General features: G+C 37.7%; 1 protein-coding gene across 4 annotated transcripts in view; it reads left to right on the top strand.

Annotated features, from left to right (window-relative positions):
- The window catches only part of drk (growth factor receptor-bound protein 2 drk), a 145,960-nt gene that overhangs the window by 85,413 nt on the left and 38,235 nt on the right, over positions 1–22,312 (top strand). For 3 of the 4 annotated variants that reach the window (XM_053796482.2, XM_053796481.2, XM_053796483.2), the window contains one exon: positions 10,702–10,743. The exons of the other annotated variant lie outside the window; for it this stretch is intronic. In XM_053796482.2, coding sequence (XP_053652457.1) covers positions 10,702–10,743 — 42 coding nt within the window. The remainder of the gene's footprint in view (positions 1–10,701; positions 10,744–22,312) is intronic. 4 annotated transcript variants of the gene reach the window in all.

Below are 22,312 nucleotides of genomic sequence, written 5' to 3'. Positions count from 1 at the left end.
AAAAAAAAAAAATGGTGCACATTTACCGCATAGACCCATTCTCTCATATCTATGCCCAAATTTATTGCTCACAGCTTATCTCAGTGAGCTGAGCTCATGGCACCATACTACAAGACCAACACTGACTTCAATGGGACTGACACTGATAAGGTTAAAGTAGATATTTATATACTTTTTTCAAACTTAAATTATTGTCATATATTATGGTATTAATTCTTTCAAACTTAACTTGGAATTTGTTTTTCCTTGTATTTTCTGCCTTCTCACCTGGACACAGACATTATTCAGTAATGATTTCAGTGACTGGTTACATTTCCTGCTGTTGTTTTACTCCTGTGTACAGTAAAAAAAATTGCATCAAAACTGCAAAATAACAAAAGAAAAAGTTCACAAGATGCACAATAAAAGCTCGAGATGTTTACAGCATGCAAGTAAGTTAAGTATACTGACTGAGACCCATACTGTTGACACATTGTCTGGCGAGCCGCTTTGTTCTGTTCACGTTGTCCGTTGACAACCAAGAGCATGTACTAAAACCAGGACATTTTTGTCTCGAGTTCCTTATTCGAAAACTGATTTGTGTGATAAGGCATTTGACAACCGAGGTTCCAGTGTACGAAATTCCTAGACGTTAAGTAGGTTACAGTATTCATTGAAGTAAACAACTGGAGCTTGGGATATTGATGAGCATTGTGTTTAAATTAATAGGTAAAGTTTAGATAAGTAAAAAAAAAAAAAGTACTGTATATAGAGATTTTATGTAATTGGTATTTTGTCTCCAGCAAAGAAAAATGTTATGCTGATGATGATGCTCTTTAATGCACTTGTATATACTAACAGCCTTTTCTAAGGTAGGCAAAATTGCAGATCTGGAGTTTTTAAATGTATTCATTGCTTTCTTGAAACGAGTGGTTTTGGGTCCATGTTAACCATTGATGTACATTCTGCCATTTTGTTAGTTTACACATCTTGTCTATATGTCTTTATGCCTCTAGGTTGAATTGACGAGCTGTTGTAATGTGAGTAGGGTAATATTTTGTGAACGGATTCAGGGAAACCAGTTAGCTGAACATGAGTCCTGGAGGTAGGAAGTACAATGCCTGTAATTTAAAGGAGGGGCTTGGAATACGTGTATTTGCTGTTTGGAGTGACATCATAAGTGTCATATCTGCATGCCTCTGCAAAGACAGTGATTGTGTGTGAATGATAGTGAAAGTGTTGAATGATGGTGAAAGTGTTCCTTTTTTGGGTCACCCTGCCTCGGTGGCATGTTGAAAAAAAAAAATGTTCCTTGTCATTACCTTTTAATTCCAGCCCAAAATTTTTTATTAAGTTTAGGGGTAAGACAGCTAATTCCCGATTCTTCCAACAGCATTTCTTAAATAGCATCAGTTATCTGTAAATTTTGTTGTGAATTTTGAGTGCCTAATTGAAGATGTGATGATCATTACATAATCCTTCTCTTTGTTTTTCTGTACATTCATATCGGTCTGTTGTGCCAGTTTTTGCACCATATGCAGATCTGTAACCATGTACATCATGTTGGCCATTTTCCACCAAGGTAGGATAATCCATAGGAACAAAGTTCCCTGTCACTAACTCCTTGGATGTCTCCCGAAGTGCATGAACATCACAGTTTAAATGAGCCATGTTTTTGTGTAATTTGGCATAGAGCCTTAATGGCAAAAGAGTCATTTTAGGGTTTCTATATTTTTGTGCTAATTAGATGCAGTTTGTCTTTTTTTTTTTGGCAACAGTGATGTATTTTCAGTTTATATATTGATATGGATGTTGGTTCTGGTAGATACCTTCCTCGAGACACAGTTACGTTATTTGTCTTTGAATTCTCTTATTTTTCATCTCTCTGTAAGAGACTTCATTGCTTCAGGTTTTACTAGTTTATTCTGTATTTTTTTGGAGAAGTTCCAGTGCATTATAACTACCAATATACATTCAACATCCAAATGCAATTTTATGCATTTACTGTAAATGGGTATTAACATGCTTCCAGACTGAATTTATTGTGTTATTGTGTTTTAGAAGTAAAATGCAGTATCTGAAAATGCTCTTGGTCTTGTACCATCATTTCATTAATTGGTAACGTATGAATTCAGTCATGCACAGTGATGCACAGTGCTCTCACAATAGAAGTTAATGAGGCATATAAATTTTGTGTAGAAGCCCTGATTGACTTGCAATATTTCATAAACAGATACATGGTGTGCCAGGCCCTCTTAGTGATACAAATCTATTTGATGGGTTGATTCATAAGATACCTAGTGTTAAGATAATGTACATTTCTTTTACATTCCTTAGTGTTCATAGAATATATCTAGTCAAGGAATAAAACTTAAGTATTTTTGTATTGATTATTTCAGTTTTTAATATATAATCGGAAAAGGTCATTGATACGAGTGCACCGACCTAACATGGTTAACTAAGTTAATTAGCAGAAGAATGTCAGTTACAAAGTCTCATAGATTATCAAAAGTAATTTACTGAAATCTTACAGTAACTCAAAGTAAGTATTTAAAGATAGCTTATAAAAGAGCAAATCATTCTTTTTTTTTAACATGTCGGCCATTTCCCACTGAGGCAGGGTGACCCAAAAAGAAAGAAAAAAAAAAATTCATCATCATTCAACACTTTCACCATCATTCATACATAATCACTGTCTTTGCAGAGGCGCTCAGATATGACAGTTCAGATGTCCCTCCAAACTGCCAATATCCCACACTCCTTTCAAGTGCAGGCTTTGTACTTCCCACCTCCAGGACTCAAGTCCGGCTAACCGGTTTCCCTGAATCCCCTCACACTCCAACAGCTCGTCAGGTCCCAAAAAATCATTTGCTCCTATCTAACACGTTCATGCATGCTTGCTCGAAGTCCAAGCCTCTCACCCACAAAACCTCCTTTACCCCCTCCGTCCAACCTTTCCTAGGATGACCCCTACCTCGTCTTCCTTTCCATACAGATTTATTCACTCCCTAAGTCATTCTACTTTGTGCCATCCTCTCTAAATGATCACACCGCCCCAATAATCCCTCTTCAGCCCTCTAATACTTTTAGTAACTCCACACCTCCTCCTAATTTCAACACTACGAATTCTCTGCGTAATATATACACCACACATTGCCCTCAGACACAACATCTTCACTGCCTCCAGCCTCCTCCTTGCTGAAGCATTTAGAACCCATGCTCTCCATTTTCATTTACCCCTGGAAATATAAACACACATGCAGTATAATGTGGTCCTTTATTGACAACGTTTCGCCTGCACAGTGGGCTTTATCAAGTCACAAACAGATCTACCCGGGTGGAAGGTACGTGACTATTTATAGGATGAAGTCAGGTTGAGAGTGCTGGGTCAGGCGGAGAATGCTGCATGTGACAGTCTACTGAGTAGGGTTATAGAGTCTAATACCTTGGGTAGCTTGGAAGAGAGAGTGGTTAAGTATATGAGTAGACCTTCTGCAGACCTTCTCCATTCTTATCTTCTTATGTGAGATAGCAATGAAGAAGTTTCTTGGCAAGGGGTTCAGCCATGTTATGGAAGCTGTTGTTCTGGTTGAAGTTGCTGGATATAGAGATAAGTGATGATTCCAGGATTCTTCAGTATTGAGTGTTATCTTCTCTGGCGATAAGTCTTGCGTTTCTGTAGTTGATTAAATGGTTGTGAGAATTTAGGTGTTGAACACAGGCATTCCTTGAATCATCAAATCTGCCTGTGTACTGGTGTTCTGAAATACGTGTTTGGAGGTCTCTTGATGTTTCGCCCACGTATAATTTGCTGCAGTCATTACAAGGGATTATGTACACTCCTGCAGAGGATGGAAGCTTGTCCTGTCTATTATTTTGTAATGTCCTTGATGGCCGTGGTGGTTGAAGTAGATACTTGGAAGGAGGTATTGGAAAAGATTTTGGAAACGTGTTTGGCAATGGAGTTGGTGGGGAGGACTTTGTATCTCTTCTCTGCAGTGTCTTCTCTGGGTGTGTTGAAGATGTTTGATGCCCATCGACTGCAGTCCCTGATGAAACATCAATAAAGGACCACATTATACTGCATGTGTGTTTATATTTCCATTGTGTTGGTATTTTATACCATTTATTTCCATTTACCCCTGGCACCCCAAATTTACTTACTACTCCTGCTACAACATTTTTACCCACTTTAGCATTGAGATCCCCAACCACAAGTACTCTCTCACTTGGTTGAAAACTCCCCACTCACTCGCTCAACATTTCCCGAAATCTCTCTTCCCCCCTCTACACTTGTCTCTTCTCCAGGTGCATAAACACTTAGTATAACCCACTTTTCACATTTAACCTTTATTTTACTCCACATAATCCTTGAATTTATGCATTTATATTCCTTCTTTTCCTGCCATAACTTATCCTTCAACATTATTGCTACTCCTTCCTTAGCTCTAACTCTATTAGAAACCCCTGACCTAATCCCATTTATTTCTCCCCACTGAAACTCTCCTACCTTCTTCAGCTTTGTTTCACTTAGAGCCAGGACATCCAGCTTCTTTTCATTCATAACATCCACAATCATCTCTTTTTATTATTTGCACTACGACCACACACATTCAAACAGTTTTCATCTTTTTCTTTTTAGTAGGCTATATGGGAAGAGGGGTTACTAGCCCATTGTTCCTGGCATTTTAGTTGACTTTCACGACATGCATGGCTTACGGAGGAAAGATTCTTATTCCACTCACCCATGAATGTGAAAGGAAAAGCAATTAGAACAAGAACTATTAAGATAAAATCAAAGAAAACTCAGATGTGTGTGTATACATAAATATGTACATGCATGTTAGGGTGGCCTAAGTGTAAGTAGAAGCAGCAAAACATACCTGAAATCTTGCATGATTTATAAGACAGAAAAAAGACACCAGTAATCCTACCATCATGTAAAACAAATACAGGCTTCTGTTTCACACTCACTTGGCAGTATGGTAGTAGCTCCCTGGGCAGTTGCTGTCTACCAACCTACTACTACTGCTATTTGTATATCTATCTATATATGCCTTTGAATTACTGTCTATAAATTTGATCATCCTAAGCATTATAAAAAAAATTCATCTTAATCATTACTGTATTTTCCATTGTCACTGGGGAAAGACCTTTTGTGATTAAAAAAAATATGGGAAAGTAAGCTAAGGATATTCATAGTGATGCACATCCTTTCATATTACTTATACATAGCATCCTAATTGAAACCTAGCACCACTACACTGTTAACAACTCGTCTACAGTAGTAATAACATCTGCAATGGTTCTGTACATAAGAGCTCCCTGCAAGTGTAGTATTTCATTTCTCTACCACTGTATCATACATCCTGGTATTTCCAACAAATATATTAAGTACAGTGGAACCTCTGTTTTCATGATTAATCTGTTCGAAAAAGTCTGACAAAAACTGAATCATGAAAACTGAAGCAATATTTCCCATAAGAAATAATGTAAATCCAAATAATCCGTTCCAGACACCCAAAAATATTAACAAAAAATAAATTTTATAGAGAATAACTATAGTTTTACATACAGAAAAAAATGATGGGATCATGACAGAAATGTTAAAAGCAGGGGGGGATATAGTGTTGGAGTGGTTGGTACTTTTGTTTAATAAATGTATGAAAGAGGGGAAGGTACCTAGGGATTGGCGGAGAGCATGTATAGTCCCTTTATATAAAGGGAAAGGGGACAAAAGAGACTGTAAAAATTATAGAGGAATAAGTTTGCTGAGTATACCAGGAAAAGTGTACGGTAGGGTTATAAATGAAAGAATTAGAGGTAAGACAGAATGTAGGATTGCGGATGAGCAAGGAGGTTTCAGAGTGGGTAGGGGATGTGTAGATCAAGTGTTTTCATTGAAGCATATATGTGAACAGTATTTACATAAAGGTAGGGAAGTTTTTATTGCATTTATGGATTTAGAAAAGGCATATGATAGAGTGGATAGAGGAGCAATGTGGCAGATGTTGCAAGTATATGGAATAGGTGGTAAGTTATTAAATGCTCTAAAGAGTTTTTATGAGGATAGTGAGTCTCAGGTTAGGGTGTGTAGAAGAGAGGAAGACTACTTCCCGGTAAAAGTAGGTCTTAGACAGGGATGTGTAATGTCACCATGGTTGTTTAATATATTTATAGATGGGGTTGTAAAGGAAGTAAATGCTAGGGTGTTCGGGAGAGGGGTGGGATTAAATTTTGGGGAATCAAATTCAAAATGGGAATTGACACAGTTACTTTTTGCTGATGATACTGTGCTTATGGGAGATTCTAAAGAAAAATTGCAAAGGTTAGTGGATGAGTTTGGGAATGTGTGTAAAGGTAGAAAGTTGAAAGTGAACATAGAAAAGAGTAAGGTGATGAGGGTGTCAAATGATTTAGATAAAGAAAAATTGGATATCAAATTGGGGAGGAGGAGTATGGAAGAAGTGAATGTTTTCAGATACTTGGGAGTTGACGTGTCGGCGGATGGATTTATGAAGGATGATGTTAATCATAGAATTGATGAGGGAAAAAAGGTGAGTGGTGCGTTGAGGTATATGTGGAGTCAAAAAACGTTATCTATGGAGGCAAAGAAGGGAATGTATGAAAGTATAGTAGTACCAACACTCTTATATGGGTGTGAAGCTTGGGTGGTAAATGCAGCAGCGAGGAGACGGTTGGAGGCAGTGGAGATGTCCTGTTTAAGGGCAATGTGTGGTGTAAATATTATGCAGAAAATTCAGAGTGTGGAAATTAGGAAAAGGTGTGGAGTTAATAAAAGTATTAGTCAGAGGGCAGAAGAGGGGTTGTTGAGGTGGTTTGGTCATTTGGAGAGAATGGATCAAAGTAGAATGACATGGAAAGCAAATAAATCTATAGGGGAAGGAAGGCGGGGTAGGGGTCGTCCTCGAAAGGGTTGGAGAGAGTGGGTAAAGGAGGTTTTGTGGGCAAGGGGCTTGGACTTCCAGCAAGCATGCGTGAGCGTGTTAGATAGGAGTGAATGGAGACGAATGGTACTTGGGACCTGACGATCTGTTGGAGTGTGAGCAGGGTAATATTTAGTGAAGGGATTCAGGGAAACCGGTTATTTTCATATAGTCGGACTTGAGTCCTGGAAATGGGAAGTACAATGCCTGCACTTTAAAGGAGGGGTTTGGGATATTGGCAGTTTGGAGGGATATGTTGTGTATCTTTATATGTGTATGTTTCTAAACTGTTGTATTCTGAGCACCTCTGCAAAAACAGTGATAATGTGCGAGTGTGGTGAAAGTGTTGAATGATGATGAAAGTATTTTCTTTTTGGGGATTTTCTTTCTTTTTTGGGTCACCCTGCCTCGGTGGGAGACGGCCGACTTGTTGAAAAAAAAAAAAAAGATTAATGAAATGGATAAATCAACATTTAACATCACTTTTACCTTTATTGAAGACTTGTTGATGTATGGAAGACGGCGGGGAGGGGAGAGGGAGGAGAGGTTGTTGTTTGGAAGAGGAATCCCCGCCCATAAAGAATTCAGGTATCAAGGCCATATCTAGTGTTACTTCCTTTCTTTGTCTTTTACTGGCACTAGGACCAGCTTGAGAGTCACTGGACCCCTGTCGCACAAAAAATCTGTCCTGAGAGCGTCTGTTTCTGGCGTCTCTTTAACCCTTTCAGGGTCCGTCCCGTAGATCTACGGCTTTACGTTCAGGGTCCAAACCGTAGATCTACGCCATGAGCTCAGCTCACTCTGATAAACTGTGAGTGGTACATTTGGGCCTAGATATGAGAGAATACATCTATGTGGTATGTGTGCACCACATAAAACAGATCCTGCAGCACACTGTGTATAATGAGAGAAAAAAATGAAATCATGATTTTTCGATTAAAACAGCAACTTTGCAGTGTTTTTTCGTATGTTTTTTATAGTTGTATTTGCGATTTCTTGGTCTCATTTGATAGAATGGAAGACATATTACAGAAATAGAGATGATTTTGATTGGTTTTAGCACTGGAAATGGCTTGAAACTGAGCTCAAAGTAGCAGAAATGTTAAATTTTTGCCGATATTCAAGAGTAAACAAACGACCTCACACGTCTAATACACATCAGCTGGTGGGTCTAATATACATTCACAAATATGGTGATGATATTTATACAATTATTACAGTATTGCATAACAGTAAATCTTCTATTTTTTGGTGTGAATAAAAATTCATTATGTGAATAAAAAATCAAAATGGAATTTATTTGTAAAGCCTCAAAACATAACTAATGAACAGAGGAAATGTTAGTTTAGTGCCAGGAATGCCTACATTGTTCATTCTGGACCCTATTCTGAAATTGGAATATTTTGAACTTTGTGTTAAATTGGCCAAATTAACAATTTCCGATCACTTTATTTTGTAGTTGAAACAGTTGACTTGGCGATTTCTTGTGCTCAATCGATAGAATAGAAGTAATACTAGTGAAATAGCTAAGAATTTGGTTGACTGGAATAATGTAATTGGCCTAAAATGGGAGTCAAAGTCGGCAAAATCGCCCATTCGTAAATATCGCTGACACATCAAAATTCGCGAGAGCATAATTTCGTCAATTTTCCACCAAATTTCGTACTTTTTGTTTTATTACCTTCACAAAAAGATTCTCTACGATTTCATAAGAAAAAATAACAATTTTTTTTTTTGAAAATTCTTGGACACTGGTGCATGACTCCAGATTTGGGCCTTGGACCCTGAAAGGGTTAAGATTTGCCTAAAATGGGACAAGCATTATCATTTAACATGTTACAGATGTGGCTTACAACAGCGTTGTTAGGTTGATATTTCTCTACAAAACTTTGCAACTCATTCCACTTTGCACACATGTCCTTAATCACTGAAGAAGGCACATTCTCTCTTCCTCCTCCTCTGAAGCAATTTCCTCAACTGCGGTCTGTTGCTGTTCCAGTTGAAGGTCTTGCAGCTCTTCAGTGGTTAGCTCTTCCCTGTGGTCATCTACCAACTCTTCCACATCCTGGCCACTCACATCTAACCCATATGGACTTCTCCAAAGACACAGTAGATAACACAACAGGTGTGGGGTCATCAGGATCAGCCACAAACCCTTCAAAATCCTTCTCGAGGACACATTCTGGCCACAATTTTCTCCAAGCATAGTTCATCATCCTGGAAGTCACTTGTTGTCAAGCCTTATCTATAAGGCTTATGCAATTGAGAATATTGAAGTGATTCCTCCAGACCTCTTAGGGTCAGTTCAATGTCCGAGGTCACTTCAAAGCACCTTTGAAATAGTGCTTTGGCGTAGAGTTTTTTGAAGTTTGAAATGACCTGCTGGTCCATGGGCTGGATGAGAGGAGTGGTATTAGGGGGCAATAACTTCACTGTGATGAAACAAACTCCTCCAACAATTGGTCTTCCAAGTCTGGAGGATAAGCAGGAGCATTGTCCATTACCAGGAAGCACTTGAGTGGCAATTGATTTTCCAAGAAGTATTGTTTCACACTTGGGCCAAACACTTCATTGACCACTTTCATACTTTGCTACGAGTTCCTTCTTGAATTCTATCATGTTTCTCGTCTTCTTTATCAAAGGGCTGGCACTCAGAAGTTTCTTTGACCCCCATGGTGGCTTATTTAGCAGTCGCACTCAATAAACAAGCACTAAAAACAATATATTATTACGAAATGTTTCGGATGAACATGCGAGGTGATGCTCACTCAACGGGAAACAAAAGCAGACTGAGTCACGAATGCATGGGATACTTTGTGTGGGCGCTCGATTCCGGGAAATGAGTGCCCGAGTCACACGGGCAGGCAGTCGAGTTTGGCACAGACTATTTTCAACTGTATGAAAACCGAGTGGATGTCCAAAAACTGGGACAAAATTTCGACAAGTCATTGAAAACTGAATCGTTCGGAAACTAGGGCATACGAAAACCGAGGTTTGACTGTATGTATGTATTCCTATGCTTTCTTATACTGAAAACTTTTATTCTATTCACATTTATTAATATAATTGCCCTGCAGATTTTTCACTGCTTACTCATAAGGCCACTTTTTTTTTTTTATGGGTTGGACGGAGATGGGTGGAAGTTGACACTCCATTTATTCTTATATACACTTTTAAGTTAAAATGTATGATGTTTAGTATATATAAATTTATTTTTTTGAGTGATTTGTTTAAATATTCTTCATATTTCTGATTTCTTTTAAATTACAGTGCAGGTATTTAAAAAAAAATAAAGATCTGCTAGCCCTCATATCTTTTCATTTTTCTTCTACCTCAGAATCTGTTGGTAATCTGAAATCTCACATTTATGTCTCAGCCATCTTATTGATTATTAATAGTGCACCATGTATCTTTCCATAACATATATCATCATCAAGCAAGGACTCTGTCATACCTCTAATTCAATGTAGACAAAGATAAAATTGCCTAGCTTCAGTCTTAATCCTACAGATAAATGCATCCTCTCCTCAAGTGTGCCAGAATTTGCTTTGTCCTGAGTTATTCTCCCACATGTCCTAAACACTAGTCCTGGGTGGTTTATTTGTAATGCCTCCATCCAAAGTCAAATATGCATTCTAGAGCTACTTATTTTTAACGTCTTCTTTCCTCACCAATCAATATTAGTAACGTTAATGTTTTGAGACATAGTCCATCGTATTCTGTGTGGCACCAGACTCCTTTTATTCCTGCCAATAAGGCCTCTTCATTATTTCAGTGGTTCGTTGGAAGATAAAGATAAACCTCACTCATCTCCACGGTAAGTATGATTGTGACTGCATGTTTATGTGAAGCCTAAGAAAGCTTTAGCTATCCCTAAGCCACCTTGGATTTCACAAGATGAAATAAGTAACCTCAGTTGCTTCATCAAGAGTGTTGTATGTAGGGGAAGCTATTCTCATGTGTGTACCTGAAGCCACCAGCAGCTTCAGAAAAAAACATTGTCTGTGCCTGAATTCACCAGCTATTTCAGAAACAAACAGTTGTTTGTGCCTGAAGCAATTGCTGCTTCACAAACAAACGTGTGTCTGAAGCCACCAGCTGCTTCAGAAACATTGTTGTATGTGCCTGATGCCACCAGCTGCTTCAGATGCAAACTGTATGCCTAAAGCCACCACAGCTTTAGAAACATTGTATGTTCCTGAAGCCAGAAGTGGCTTTAGAAATAAATATATCAGACATGTCTGGAGATTCCTTTTGTAGTTCATGGTATACATATGGGATTCTCAACTTTTTTTTTGGTTAATGCAGTAGGAAGTTAAGCCTCATCATTTTAAATGATTGGAAATGGTAGGTGCTATATTTGCTCACTAATGCACTAATGATAACATCAGTACATAACATCTGGCCTGCTTGTACTCTCACTTGTCATAGTCATAGATACAAACAAAAAAAAAAAAAAAAAAATTACCAGAGGTAAAAGATCAGGTGTTTAATTTTTGTAGTTACTGTACCTAACAGCAATTTCAGAACTAGAGCTTATGCACATGGTCTCTTATTTTCTTTATTTAATTTATCATAGTTATTTTTAAGGGTTCCAGTGATTGACATACTATACTGTACCACCGCCTCTACCCCATCTGTCTTCCACATGTGAAAAAAAAGATGTTGCAGAACAAACTTTTATTGGGGCAAAGTTTTGCTCTGTCTGGAGCATGATAAAGCTTGACATGGGGCTGTACCACCACCTCTGCCCCATCTGTCCACCACATGTGAAGAAAATACACATGTTGCAAAAGAAGGTTTTATTGGGGTAAAGTTTTGCTATGTGTGGAGTATGATGAAACTCTATAATGCAAAACATAATCCCAAGCAAAGCTTGTTTTCCAGCATGTCTATTTCACTAGTGTTAGCAGTATTCTGTTATATCCACCACTTGTTTTCTGGAAAAATCTTTATTGTACTTCTTGCACTTGTTAGGTGTAGTTATGTTTCTCCTCTCCTGTCTTTGCATGAAAGTATTTTCTTCAGTCTTGTTTATAACTCATAATTCTTAATTCTTGAATACATTTTATTGCATATATATTTTTTATTTGTTTCTTTCTGTGCAGATACCAACATATGACTGTTTATTCCCATTCTTCATCCATGTATTACTGAGCTGTCCTAAAGTTTAGTAACATTGCTTAAGATTCTCTTAACTACAGTACTGTATTGGTGTAAATTTGTAGTGAAATTTATTTAGAATTGCCTCAATAGGATGACGATAAATTCTTTCCACACAATCTACAATATATTCTTCTTTGGCTCATTTTTGTATATCATTTTCCATTATGTGGAATTTGCAATTTCTATAATATTCCATTTTTTTATTTTTCATTATTTACTAAATTTGTCAAAATATTCTTATAAAATTTTTGCAATTTTTTAGTTTCATACTTTGCATTAGATTTTTGCATCATCTACTAATGTGTTCAGTAGATGAGATTCATTTCAGTCTAGAAGTTACTTCAGATGTGTTTGGGTTTTGAAAATCCCAGTGATTAAGAGTTATTACAAAGGCCAGTTTACACTGGGTTTTAGGTAAATTTAAAGCTAAAAAGAATATACTGTAAATGTTATATAGAAGAAATAAACACAGTATTGTGATTGGAGCAATACATAAATAACTAGTTAATGGTTTAAGTCAGACCAAAATTTTGTCATAAGTTTGTCTTCTGCATGTGGGTTATTTGTGTAAAAATGTTATACAGTATTACTGGAATTGTTAAATGGTATAGTGGTGTCTCTTTGCTGTATTCAGTAGATGCATTCCAGGCATATTACAGCTGTATTAGGCTCAGACTAGCCTTTAGCACTTAGGATTATAAGAATTAGTGGTATGCTAAAGTATTGGTATCATTGGTATTGGCTAATTTTGATGGTATCAGTATTATTAATGAGTATTGGTACCCACTTAAAGCTGAGTATTGGTATCAGCAAAAAAAAAATTGTTGTTCCATCCCTAATAAGAATGTTCAGAGGGTCATTTGAACTGAGCTGTCAACATGCTTCAGGCAAGACAGTGATTGAAAGAACGATGGTGAAAGTGTTTCCTCTTCTTTGGATCACCCTACCTCAGTGAGAAGAGGCTGGCATGTCCAGTAGCAATAGTTGAGTATGTAGCTTTATAGATACATATTATAGATGGTGGTCTTTTGAGTTACAGTTTATGCTCATTGAGGAATTTAATTTTGAATTGCAATGATAAATTTGAGTTACGATATATACAAGATAGTGCAGGTGCTTGTGGTTTGCTTGATAGTATCCTCACCTCTCATACAGGTCTGAGGATCAATCCTGGTACAGGTGAAATGTAGGGTGTGTTTCCTTACACCTACTGCTGCCCCTTTCACCTAGCAGTAAGAAGGTACCTGGGTGTTAGCCCACTGTTGTAGGTTCCATCCTATGGAACAAGATTAACCTAAGTTGCCTGAAATGCTTTTCATAACCAAGGTTTTTTATTGACAGTATGCCAGGGATGTCAGGAAAGTCTGTAATAGTTGTATCATGTACTTGTACATATAAAAATTATTCTTCTTTCAACAAACAGGCCGTATCCCGAGGCAGGGTGGCCAAAAAAGAAAAAAAACTTTCTTTTTTTAACATTAGTAATGTATACAGGAGAAGGGGTTACTAGCCCCTTGCTCCGGGCATTTTAGTCGCCTTTTACGAAACACATGGCTTACGGAGGAAGAATTCTGTTCCACTTCCCCATGGAGATAGGAAATAAACAAGAACAAGAACAATTAGTTTACTGAGTATACTAGGGAAAAGCATACGGTAGGGTTATTATTGAAAGAATTAGAGGTAAGACAGAATGTAGGATTGTGGATGAGCAAGGATGTTTTAGATTGGGTAGGGAGATGTTTAGATCAAGTGTTTACATTGAAGTATATATGTGAACAGTATTTAAAGGTTGGATTGTAAATGCTGCAGCGAGGAGGCGGTTGGAGGCAGTGGAGATGTCCTGTCTAAGGGCAATGTGTAGTGTAAATATTATGCAGAAAATTCGGAGTGTGGAAATTAGGAGAAGATGTGGAGTTAATAAAAGTATTGGTCAGAGGGTTGAAAAGTGGTTGTTGAGGTGGTTTAGTCATTTAGAGAGAATGGATCAAGGTAGAATGACATGGAGAGTGTATAAATCTGTAGGGGAAGGAAGGTGGGGGAGGGTTCATCCTCGAAAAGGTTGGAGGGAGGGGGTAAAGGAAGTTTTGTGGGTGAGGGGCTTGGACTTCCAGCAAGCATGCATGAGCATTTTAGATAGGAGTGAATGGAGATCAATGGTATTTGGGACCTGATGAGCTGTTGGAGTGTAAACAGGGTAATATTTAATGAAGGGAGTCAGAGAAACCGGTTGTTTTTATAGAGCCGGACTTGAGTCCTGGAAATGGGAAGTACAATGCCTGCACTTTAAAGGAGGGGTTTGGGATATTGGCAATTTGGAGGGATATGTTGTGTATCTTTATATGTATATGCTTCTAAACTGTTGTATTCTGAGCACCTCTGCAAAAACAGTGATTATGTGTGAGTGAGGTGAAAATGTTGAATGATGATGAAAGTATTTTCTTTTTGGGGATTTTCTTTCTTTTTTGGGTCACCCTGCTTCAGTGGGAGACAGCCGACTTGTTAAAAAAAAAGAAAGAAAAGAAAAGAACTAGTAAGAAAATTGAAGAAAACCCAGAGGAGTCTGTATATGTGCATGTGTAGTGTGACCTAAGTGTAAGTAGAAGTAGCAAGATGTACCGGGAATCTTGCATGTATACGAGACAGAAAAAAGACACCAGCAATCCTACCATCACGTAAAACCATTACAGGCTTTCATCTTACACTCGGCAGGACTGTAGTACCTCCCTAGGCAGTTGCTGTCTACCAACCTACTTCCTAGGATAAAAATTATTAATATTATTATTGTCAGAACATCTGAGCGGGCCTCAGCCAACCAGCGATGTAGTAGCTTGCCTCTTGGGCAATATCTCTGCCAATGGGAGTGTTACTTCTTGTGTGGGTGGACCTTAGCCAACCTGTGATGCAGTAGCTTGCCTCTTGGGCAACATTTGAGACAGTAGGAGTGGGGGTCAGTGAAAGTAGCTTAGTAGTCAGTCAGCAGCTGGGTTAAATGTCTGTATGGTAACATCTCAGCCAGTAGCAGAGTTTGTAATACAGTTTGCTTCCTCTTCTGTTTGAAGCTACCATATGTGTTGCTCACACTGACTTTGGATTTTTTACCGTTCATAACTGCATTTGTTCAATAATTACACCATCTTTTGCATTACCAAGTCATCCTGACCCTTTGACTGTCACAACCCCAAATACTGAAGTCTCCTGCTGTTGCAAAGTATTTGAAAAAAAAAAAATGATTTTTTCTTATGAAATGATAGAGAATCTTGTCCCAATGATAATGACACCAAAATACGAAATTTGATGGAAAACTTAAGGATTTATGCTCTTGCAAAGTTACTGACCTCGGCGACATTTACGCATCGTCGATTTCGCCCACTTTGAGCCCTATTTTCAGCCAATTCCATTGTTCCAGTCGACCAAATTCATAGCTGTTTCTTTAGAACTTCATTTGTTCTATCAACTGAGTACAAGAAGCCACCCAGTTACTGATTTCAACTACCCAATAAAGTGGTCAGAAATTGACAAATTAAAAAGATAGTCAATTTCAAAATAGGGTCCAGAATGAACAATGCAGACATTACTGGCACTAAAAGTAACATTTTCTTTGTTCATCAGTCAAATCTCCAGGCCCCTGTTATAATCCTCTTGCTTTCTGTTTTGAATTTTTAGTCACACAAAAAACAGAAGATTTATTATTATGCAGACTACTGCAATATTGTAATAATTGTATAAATGACGTCAATCCATTTGTGACTGCATATTAGAATAACTAGTTGGACATTTATTGGACAATGACATATTTTACTCTAGAATGTCGGCAAAAATCAAACATTTCTGCCACTTTGAGCTCCATTTCAAGATCTTTTTCCTAGTAAAACCAATCAAAATCACTTCTATTTCTATAATATGTTTTCCATTCTATCAAATGAGACCAAGAAAACAAGAATACAACTATAGATACGATACGAAAATAGACCTCAAAGTCGGCGTTTTAATCCAGAAACACGGTCGGAGTTTTTTCTCATTATGCTCTGAGTGCTGCAGGGTTTTTTATACTGCGCGCACTGACTACACAGACCCATTCTCTCACATGTGGGCCTACAAGCTTGCTCCTGCTTGATTTGAAGCCGCTAGAATTTTCGAGTATATACTGTATACGCCAAACACATTGGCTCATAAGACGTAAACGTACGACCGAAACAGTCAAAGGGTTAAAGTTCACAGTAAACAGACCACTTCTCTGAAGATCAAGTAAGAAATTATTGTGTGAGTATAGGTTTCCACAATCAACCATTTATGCTAATATCAAGCAAATGGAAATAAAGAATATTAAAGTGGTTGACAAATCTAAGCTAGTGAAAAAAAGACAGGGAAATTATTATAGAGATGGAGAGATTGTTATTGTAAATAAGAGAGCAGCAGATGAAGGTAGATACAGTGCCTGCAAGTTATATCTTCACAGATATAACTTGCAGGCACACAAATCCAAGGTTCAGTAAAATTTGTATTTTCGGGGTCTTGGAATGAGTGAAGGCGAGTTACAGTAGTTTTGAAATATGATACATCTTCTGGAATAAATTAATATCACAACTCAAGTGACCACTGTACATAGAGGAAAAAAATAGAGTTGAAAGACTAGTGAGAATGCAAAACAGCAAGGGAAAGAATAAATGACTCTCCAGATTTTACTGAGAATAAAAGGAGGGAAACAGGATAAGAAAAAGTGTGAGAAAAAATGGACTTGAAAGTTTAGGGTAAAATTTGAGGTGTTAGGGAGTTGGAGACAATAGAGACTGAGAAAATATTTCAAAATGCTAAATGTGGGTGATAAAAAGGAGGGAAGGATGTAGTGCATGCTGAAAGGTGAGTATGGAGGAAATAGATGAGGCATTGGGTAGGTTGAAAGGTAGTAAAACTAAGGATACATGGAATTACTGTATATTTCATGTCTTATTAGACATTTTTTTCCCCATAAAAAGTCTCCAAAAACCACCCTGCATCCTATAAACTGAAGGTCAGTGACTGGAGCAATAAGTTTGGGGTGGGCTGTAGCTCTCCCAGTTACGTCCGATGCCAAGCCATTGAAATTAAAAGAAGTTTTATAAGCCGCGTCTTATAAGCCATGAAATACGGTAATCCTTATGCTGGGTGCAACCCTGGGAACCCTACAACTAATTAATAACTCAAGAATGCTGAACTGCAGTTATGATAATTGCAAATAGTCAAACATCTCTAAATTGATTTTAATAGGAATGGTATGCAATACTGACAATTTAATGAGTAAAACTTTTGCAACACTAGGTATTTTTATCAAAATGTTTTGTTGATGCAGTAGGTTTTTCAACCGAATAAAGGTGATTATAACACTGAGGACAGTAAAGGTAGAGAGGTAATTTTAAGGTGATCAGAGTCTCAGTATTAATGGAAGATAGTCAGCCTCATAGCCTAAAGTAGAAGCATGAGGCCAGAGACTTGTGTACTGGGGCTAGAAGTAAGTTGTAGCAACCAAGGACATGTCCTATCATCTAGAGGACATGTTCTCAGCTGCTAATATGCCTAGCACAGGTAAGTAAGTTTGCAATAATCCTCAATTCTTATTGTTATTAGTGGGCCCCACCTACCATTACCTTTGATGATGACATTGTCTTCAATTTCCAAGCCTCACCTCTAGCAGTATAAAAGGCTGGCTTAAAAAGATATGAGTAACACTAGCACGAATTTATTTGAAAATGTTTCTGTCCTGGGACCTTGATCACTTCTAACATATAAAGTTAGGAACAACAGTATATATAAGTTTGAAAGTGAGGTGTGAGAGAGGTGTTCTTGAACTTTCCTGTGCAAGTCTCCTGGCAGCAACAATCTTCTCTTCAGAGCATATAGAAACCCCACCATCAAGGATGATCTTACACATTTCAAGACCAATAAGGTGTCCTTATTGGTTCTTGAGTTATTTGCATCTCTAGCCCTTGTGTATGTACATAATGCAGGCCTTCATAATTCATCAATTTCCTCTCTTTCCATCTGGGACTGCAGGCTCAAGACACAAACTACCCACCTCTTAGTTATGGTATACACAAAAATTAAAATTCCTCTGTGGGGGGGAGGTTCTTAAAAAAAAAAATATCTACAGATTGAAAGAGGACATTTTCATGAATCGAATAAGACTGAAATGAGTGGAAACTGGTAAAACTCAAGATTTTATGTTGTGTTGAAGCTAGCAGAAAAATTATCAGTCATTGGCAGCATTGGGATAAATGCACCAGTGATAAATATATATTATACAATTTATTGATTCCAAATTATGCTTGCTTTTCAGTTTTTTATTGTTTTAATGCTTAACACTATGTACACTACTTTCTTATGATACTGAATGTGCTTTAGTACTTAGGGAAATGCATATACTAATATTGCTCCACATAGAATACACAGTGTAACTTAGAGCATACAATTGTTTTCTCCAATTTTTTTTACTGCTTTGGTTTAACCCTATGTACAAGGGATACCTATGTTATTACAATGTTTTCAAAGCATAATATTTCTCAAAACATTGACTATATTGGGTTATCTTAGATTAATTATTTGTTATATATTTAGGGAAAAGTGGACATGCAGTCAGTGTGTTAAATAAAAAAAAAAGTTTACTGAGTATACCAGGTAAAGTGTATGGTAGGGTTATTAGTGAAAGAATTAGAAATAAGACAAAGAGCAGGATTGCAGAAAAATAAGGAGGCTTTAGAATGGATAGGGGATGTGTAGATTAAGTGTTTACTTCGAAGCATATAAGTGAATGTTTAGATAAAGGTAGGGATGTTTTCATTTATGCATTTAGAAAAGGCATATGATAGGTTGGATAGGGGAGCAATGTGGCAGGTGTTGCAAGTGTACAGAATAGGTAGTAAATTAATAAATGCTGTAAAGAGTTTTTATGAGGATAGTGAGGCTGAGGTTAGGGTGTGTAGGAGAGAGGGAGATTACTTTCTAGTAAAAGTAGGCCTTAGACAGGGATGTGTAATGTCACCATAGTTGTTTCACATATTTATAGATGGAGTTGTAAAAGAAGTAAATGCTAGGGTGTGGGGGAGAGGGGTGGGATTAAATTATTGGGAATCAAATACAGAATGGGAGTTGACAGAGTTACTTTTTGTTGATGATACTGTGCTTTTGGGAGAGTCTAAAGAGAAGTTGTGAAGGTTAGTAGATGAGTTTGGGAGTGTGTAAAGAGAGTTAAAAGTGAGCATAGATAAGAGTAAGGTGATGAGGGTATCAAATGAGTTAGGTAAAGAAAAATTGGATATCACATTGGAGGGAGGGGGTGTGGAAGAAGTGAATGTGTTCAGATATTTGGGAGTAGATTTGTCACCAGATTGGTTTATGACATGGTTAACCATAGGATTGGTAAAGGAAAAAAGGCGAGTGGTGCATTAAGGTACAGTGGAACCTCTACTTACGAGTTTAATTCGTTCCGTAACCTTGCTTGCATCTGGATTTGCTCATTTGCAGAGTCAATTTTCCTCATTTAAATTAATTGAAATGGAATTATAATTTGTTCCAGTGGAATTCCAGGGACGACAAAATACAGTGGACCCCTCGTTTGCGATATTAATCCGTTCCTGAGAGCTCATCGTAAACCAAAATTATTGAACAGCGAATCAATTTTCCCCATAAGAAATAATGGAAATCAAATTAATCCGCGCAAGACACCCAAAAGTATGAAAAAAAAAAATTTACCACATGAAATATTAAGTTTAATGCACACAAACTGAAGACATGCACAGTTTGTAGTACTCTACTAACAATAGAATACATGACACTTACCTTTAATGAAGATCTGGTGAAAATAGAATACATGACACTTACCTTTAATGAAGATCTGGTGAAAATAGAATACATGACACTTACCTTTAATGAAGATCTGGTGAACAACTATAGGCCAATATCAAACTTAACATTGCTATCAAAAATCTTCGAGAAACTTGTGCACATAAGACTATATTCATTTATAACATTACAAAACATATTCAACCCCTGCCAATTTGGATTCAGGAAAAATAAAAGCACTAATGATGCAATTATAAAAATGCTAGACCTGCTTTACACAGCATTGGAAAATAAAGAATATCCGCTAGGAATTTTTATTTACCTAAGAAAGGAGTTTGACACAGTAGACCACGGCATCCTACTCCACAAACTTGACCACTATGATATAAGAGGCCATGCACTTGCATATTTTAAATCCTACCTTTCTAATAGGTATCAGTATGTCACCATTAAAGACACAGCCTCATCAATACGGCCACTTGATACTGGAGTTCCGCAGGGAAGTGTCCTTGGACCCCTGCTCTTCCTCATTTACATCATTGATCTTCCAAACATATCCCAACACCTGAAACCCATTCTCTTTGCTGACGACACGACTTATGTCATCTCCCACCCTAATCTTGCCACCCTCAACACCATTGTTAACGAGGAGCTGCTCAAAATATCGACTTGGATGACAGCCAATAAACTTAAACTTAACACTGGCAAAACCTACTATATTATGTTTGGTAGCAGAGCAGGTGTTGCGCAACTTAACATTAAGATCGACAACACTCTAATTGCTAGACATAGCGAGGGCAAATTCCTTGGCCTGTACCTCGACAACAACCTAAATTTCAGCACCCATATCCAACACATAACAAAAAAATGTATCCAAAACGGTGGGGATCCTCTCCAAGATACGATACTACGTACCGCAAACTGCCCTTCTCACACTATACCATTCACTTATGTATCCATACCTCACCTATGCTATCTGTGCTTGGGGTTCAACTGCAGCAACACACCTAAAGCCAATAATAACCCAACAAAAAGCCGCAGTAAGAATAATCACTAAATCCCCTCCCTGGCAACCCCCCCCCCCCACACACACACACACACACACACTTCATAGATCTAAACTTACTCCCTGTTCAGAACATCCACACTTACTACTGTGCAATCTATATCTACAGGACCTTAAATTCCAATATTAACCTTGACCTAAAATGCTTTCTTGATAGTTGTGACAAGATCCACAGGCATAACACCAGACACAAACATCTCTATGACATTCCCCATGTTCGACTAAACCTTTACAAAAATTCAACGTATTTCAAAGGACCTAAAATCTGGAGCACCCTACCTGAAAACTCTAGAACTGCAGACACATTCATCACTTTCAAAACTACAGTTAGAAAACATCTTATCTCCCTGATCCACCCCGACAACTAACTACATGATAACCACCTGGTGGTTCACAATTACACTCACCCACTGACCATAAACCCAGAAATACTAATCTTAATCTTAAATAATAAATTCTAACTAGTCATAAGTTTGCCTATGATACTCCAATATAGACACTTTGTATTGTGCCAAAACAAAAGCATTCACATTGCTAAACTCACAAATTATTATGTAGTCACTTAGCCTTAATACCATAATCTGTAAGGATTTAATGTTAAGAATTAATCTAAGTCTGCTCGAAATGCCTAGCCAGGCTAGGTGTCCTAGTGGCCCCCTCTGTAATTAGTATTTTATAACATGTAAACCACACAATACCCAAAACCTGTAAACCCCACATTGTAACCCTTATAGAGAATAAACTTGAATTGAATGATTGATGGGATGGGAGGAGGGGAGAGTGTCGAACTTATTGTTTAGAAGGGAAATCCCCTTCCATTAGGACTTGAGGTAGCAAGTCCTTTTCCATGGTTACTTCCCTTCTTCTTTTAATGCCACTAGGACCAGCTTGAGAGTCACTGGACTGCTATCTGTTTTTCATTTATCCACACCAATAACAGTCTCTCAACATCTTCTAACACTTGTGGTTGCTGTTTCGTAATCACAGTTGCACCTTTTGCAAGAACAGCTTCCTTGATTCCGTTTTCCTGTTCACTATGGTAGAGATGGTTGATTGGGGTTTTGTATACAACCTGGCCAGCTCCGACACACACACTCCACTTTCGTACTTTGCAGTTATCTCTTTTTTCATTTCAATAGTCATTAGCACCCTTTTTCTCAAAGGGTTGGCACTAGAAGCTTTCTTGGGGCCCATGGTGACTTATTTTGCAGAAACAAGCACCAAAAACAGTGATAATATGGAATGTACCGAATTATTATTATCACACTGGCCGATTCCCACCAAGGCAGGGTGGCCCAAAAAAGAAAAACTTTCACCATCATTCACTCCATCACTGTCTTGC

The sequence above is a fragment of the Cherax quadricarinatus genome, chromosome 80, assembly GCF_038502225.1.
Source record: "Cherax quadricarinatus isolate ZL_2023a chromosome 80, ASM3850222v1, whole genome shotgun sequence".
NCBI lineage: Eukaryota > Metazoa > Arthropoda > Malacostraca > Decapoda > Parastacidae > Cherax > Cherax quadricarinatus.
The sequence above is the reverse complement of the archived record's forward strand: the minus strand, read 5'-3'. Positions and strand labels throughout refer to the sequence as shown.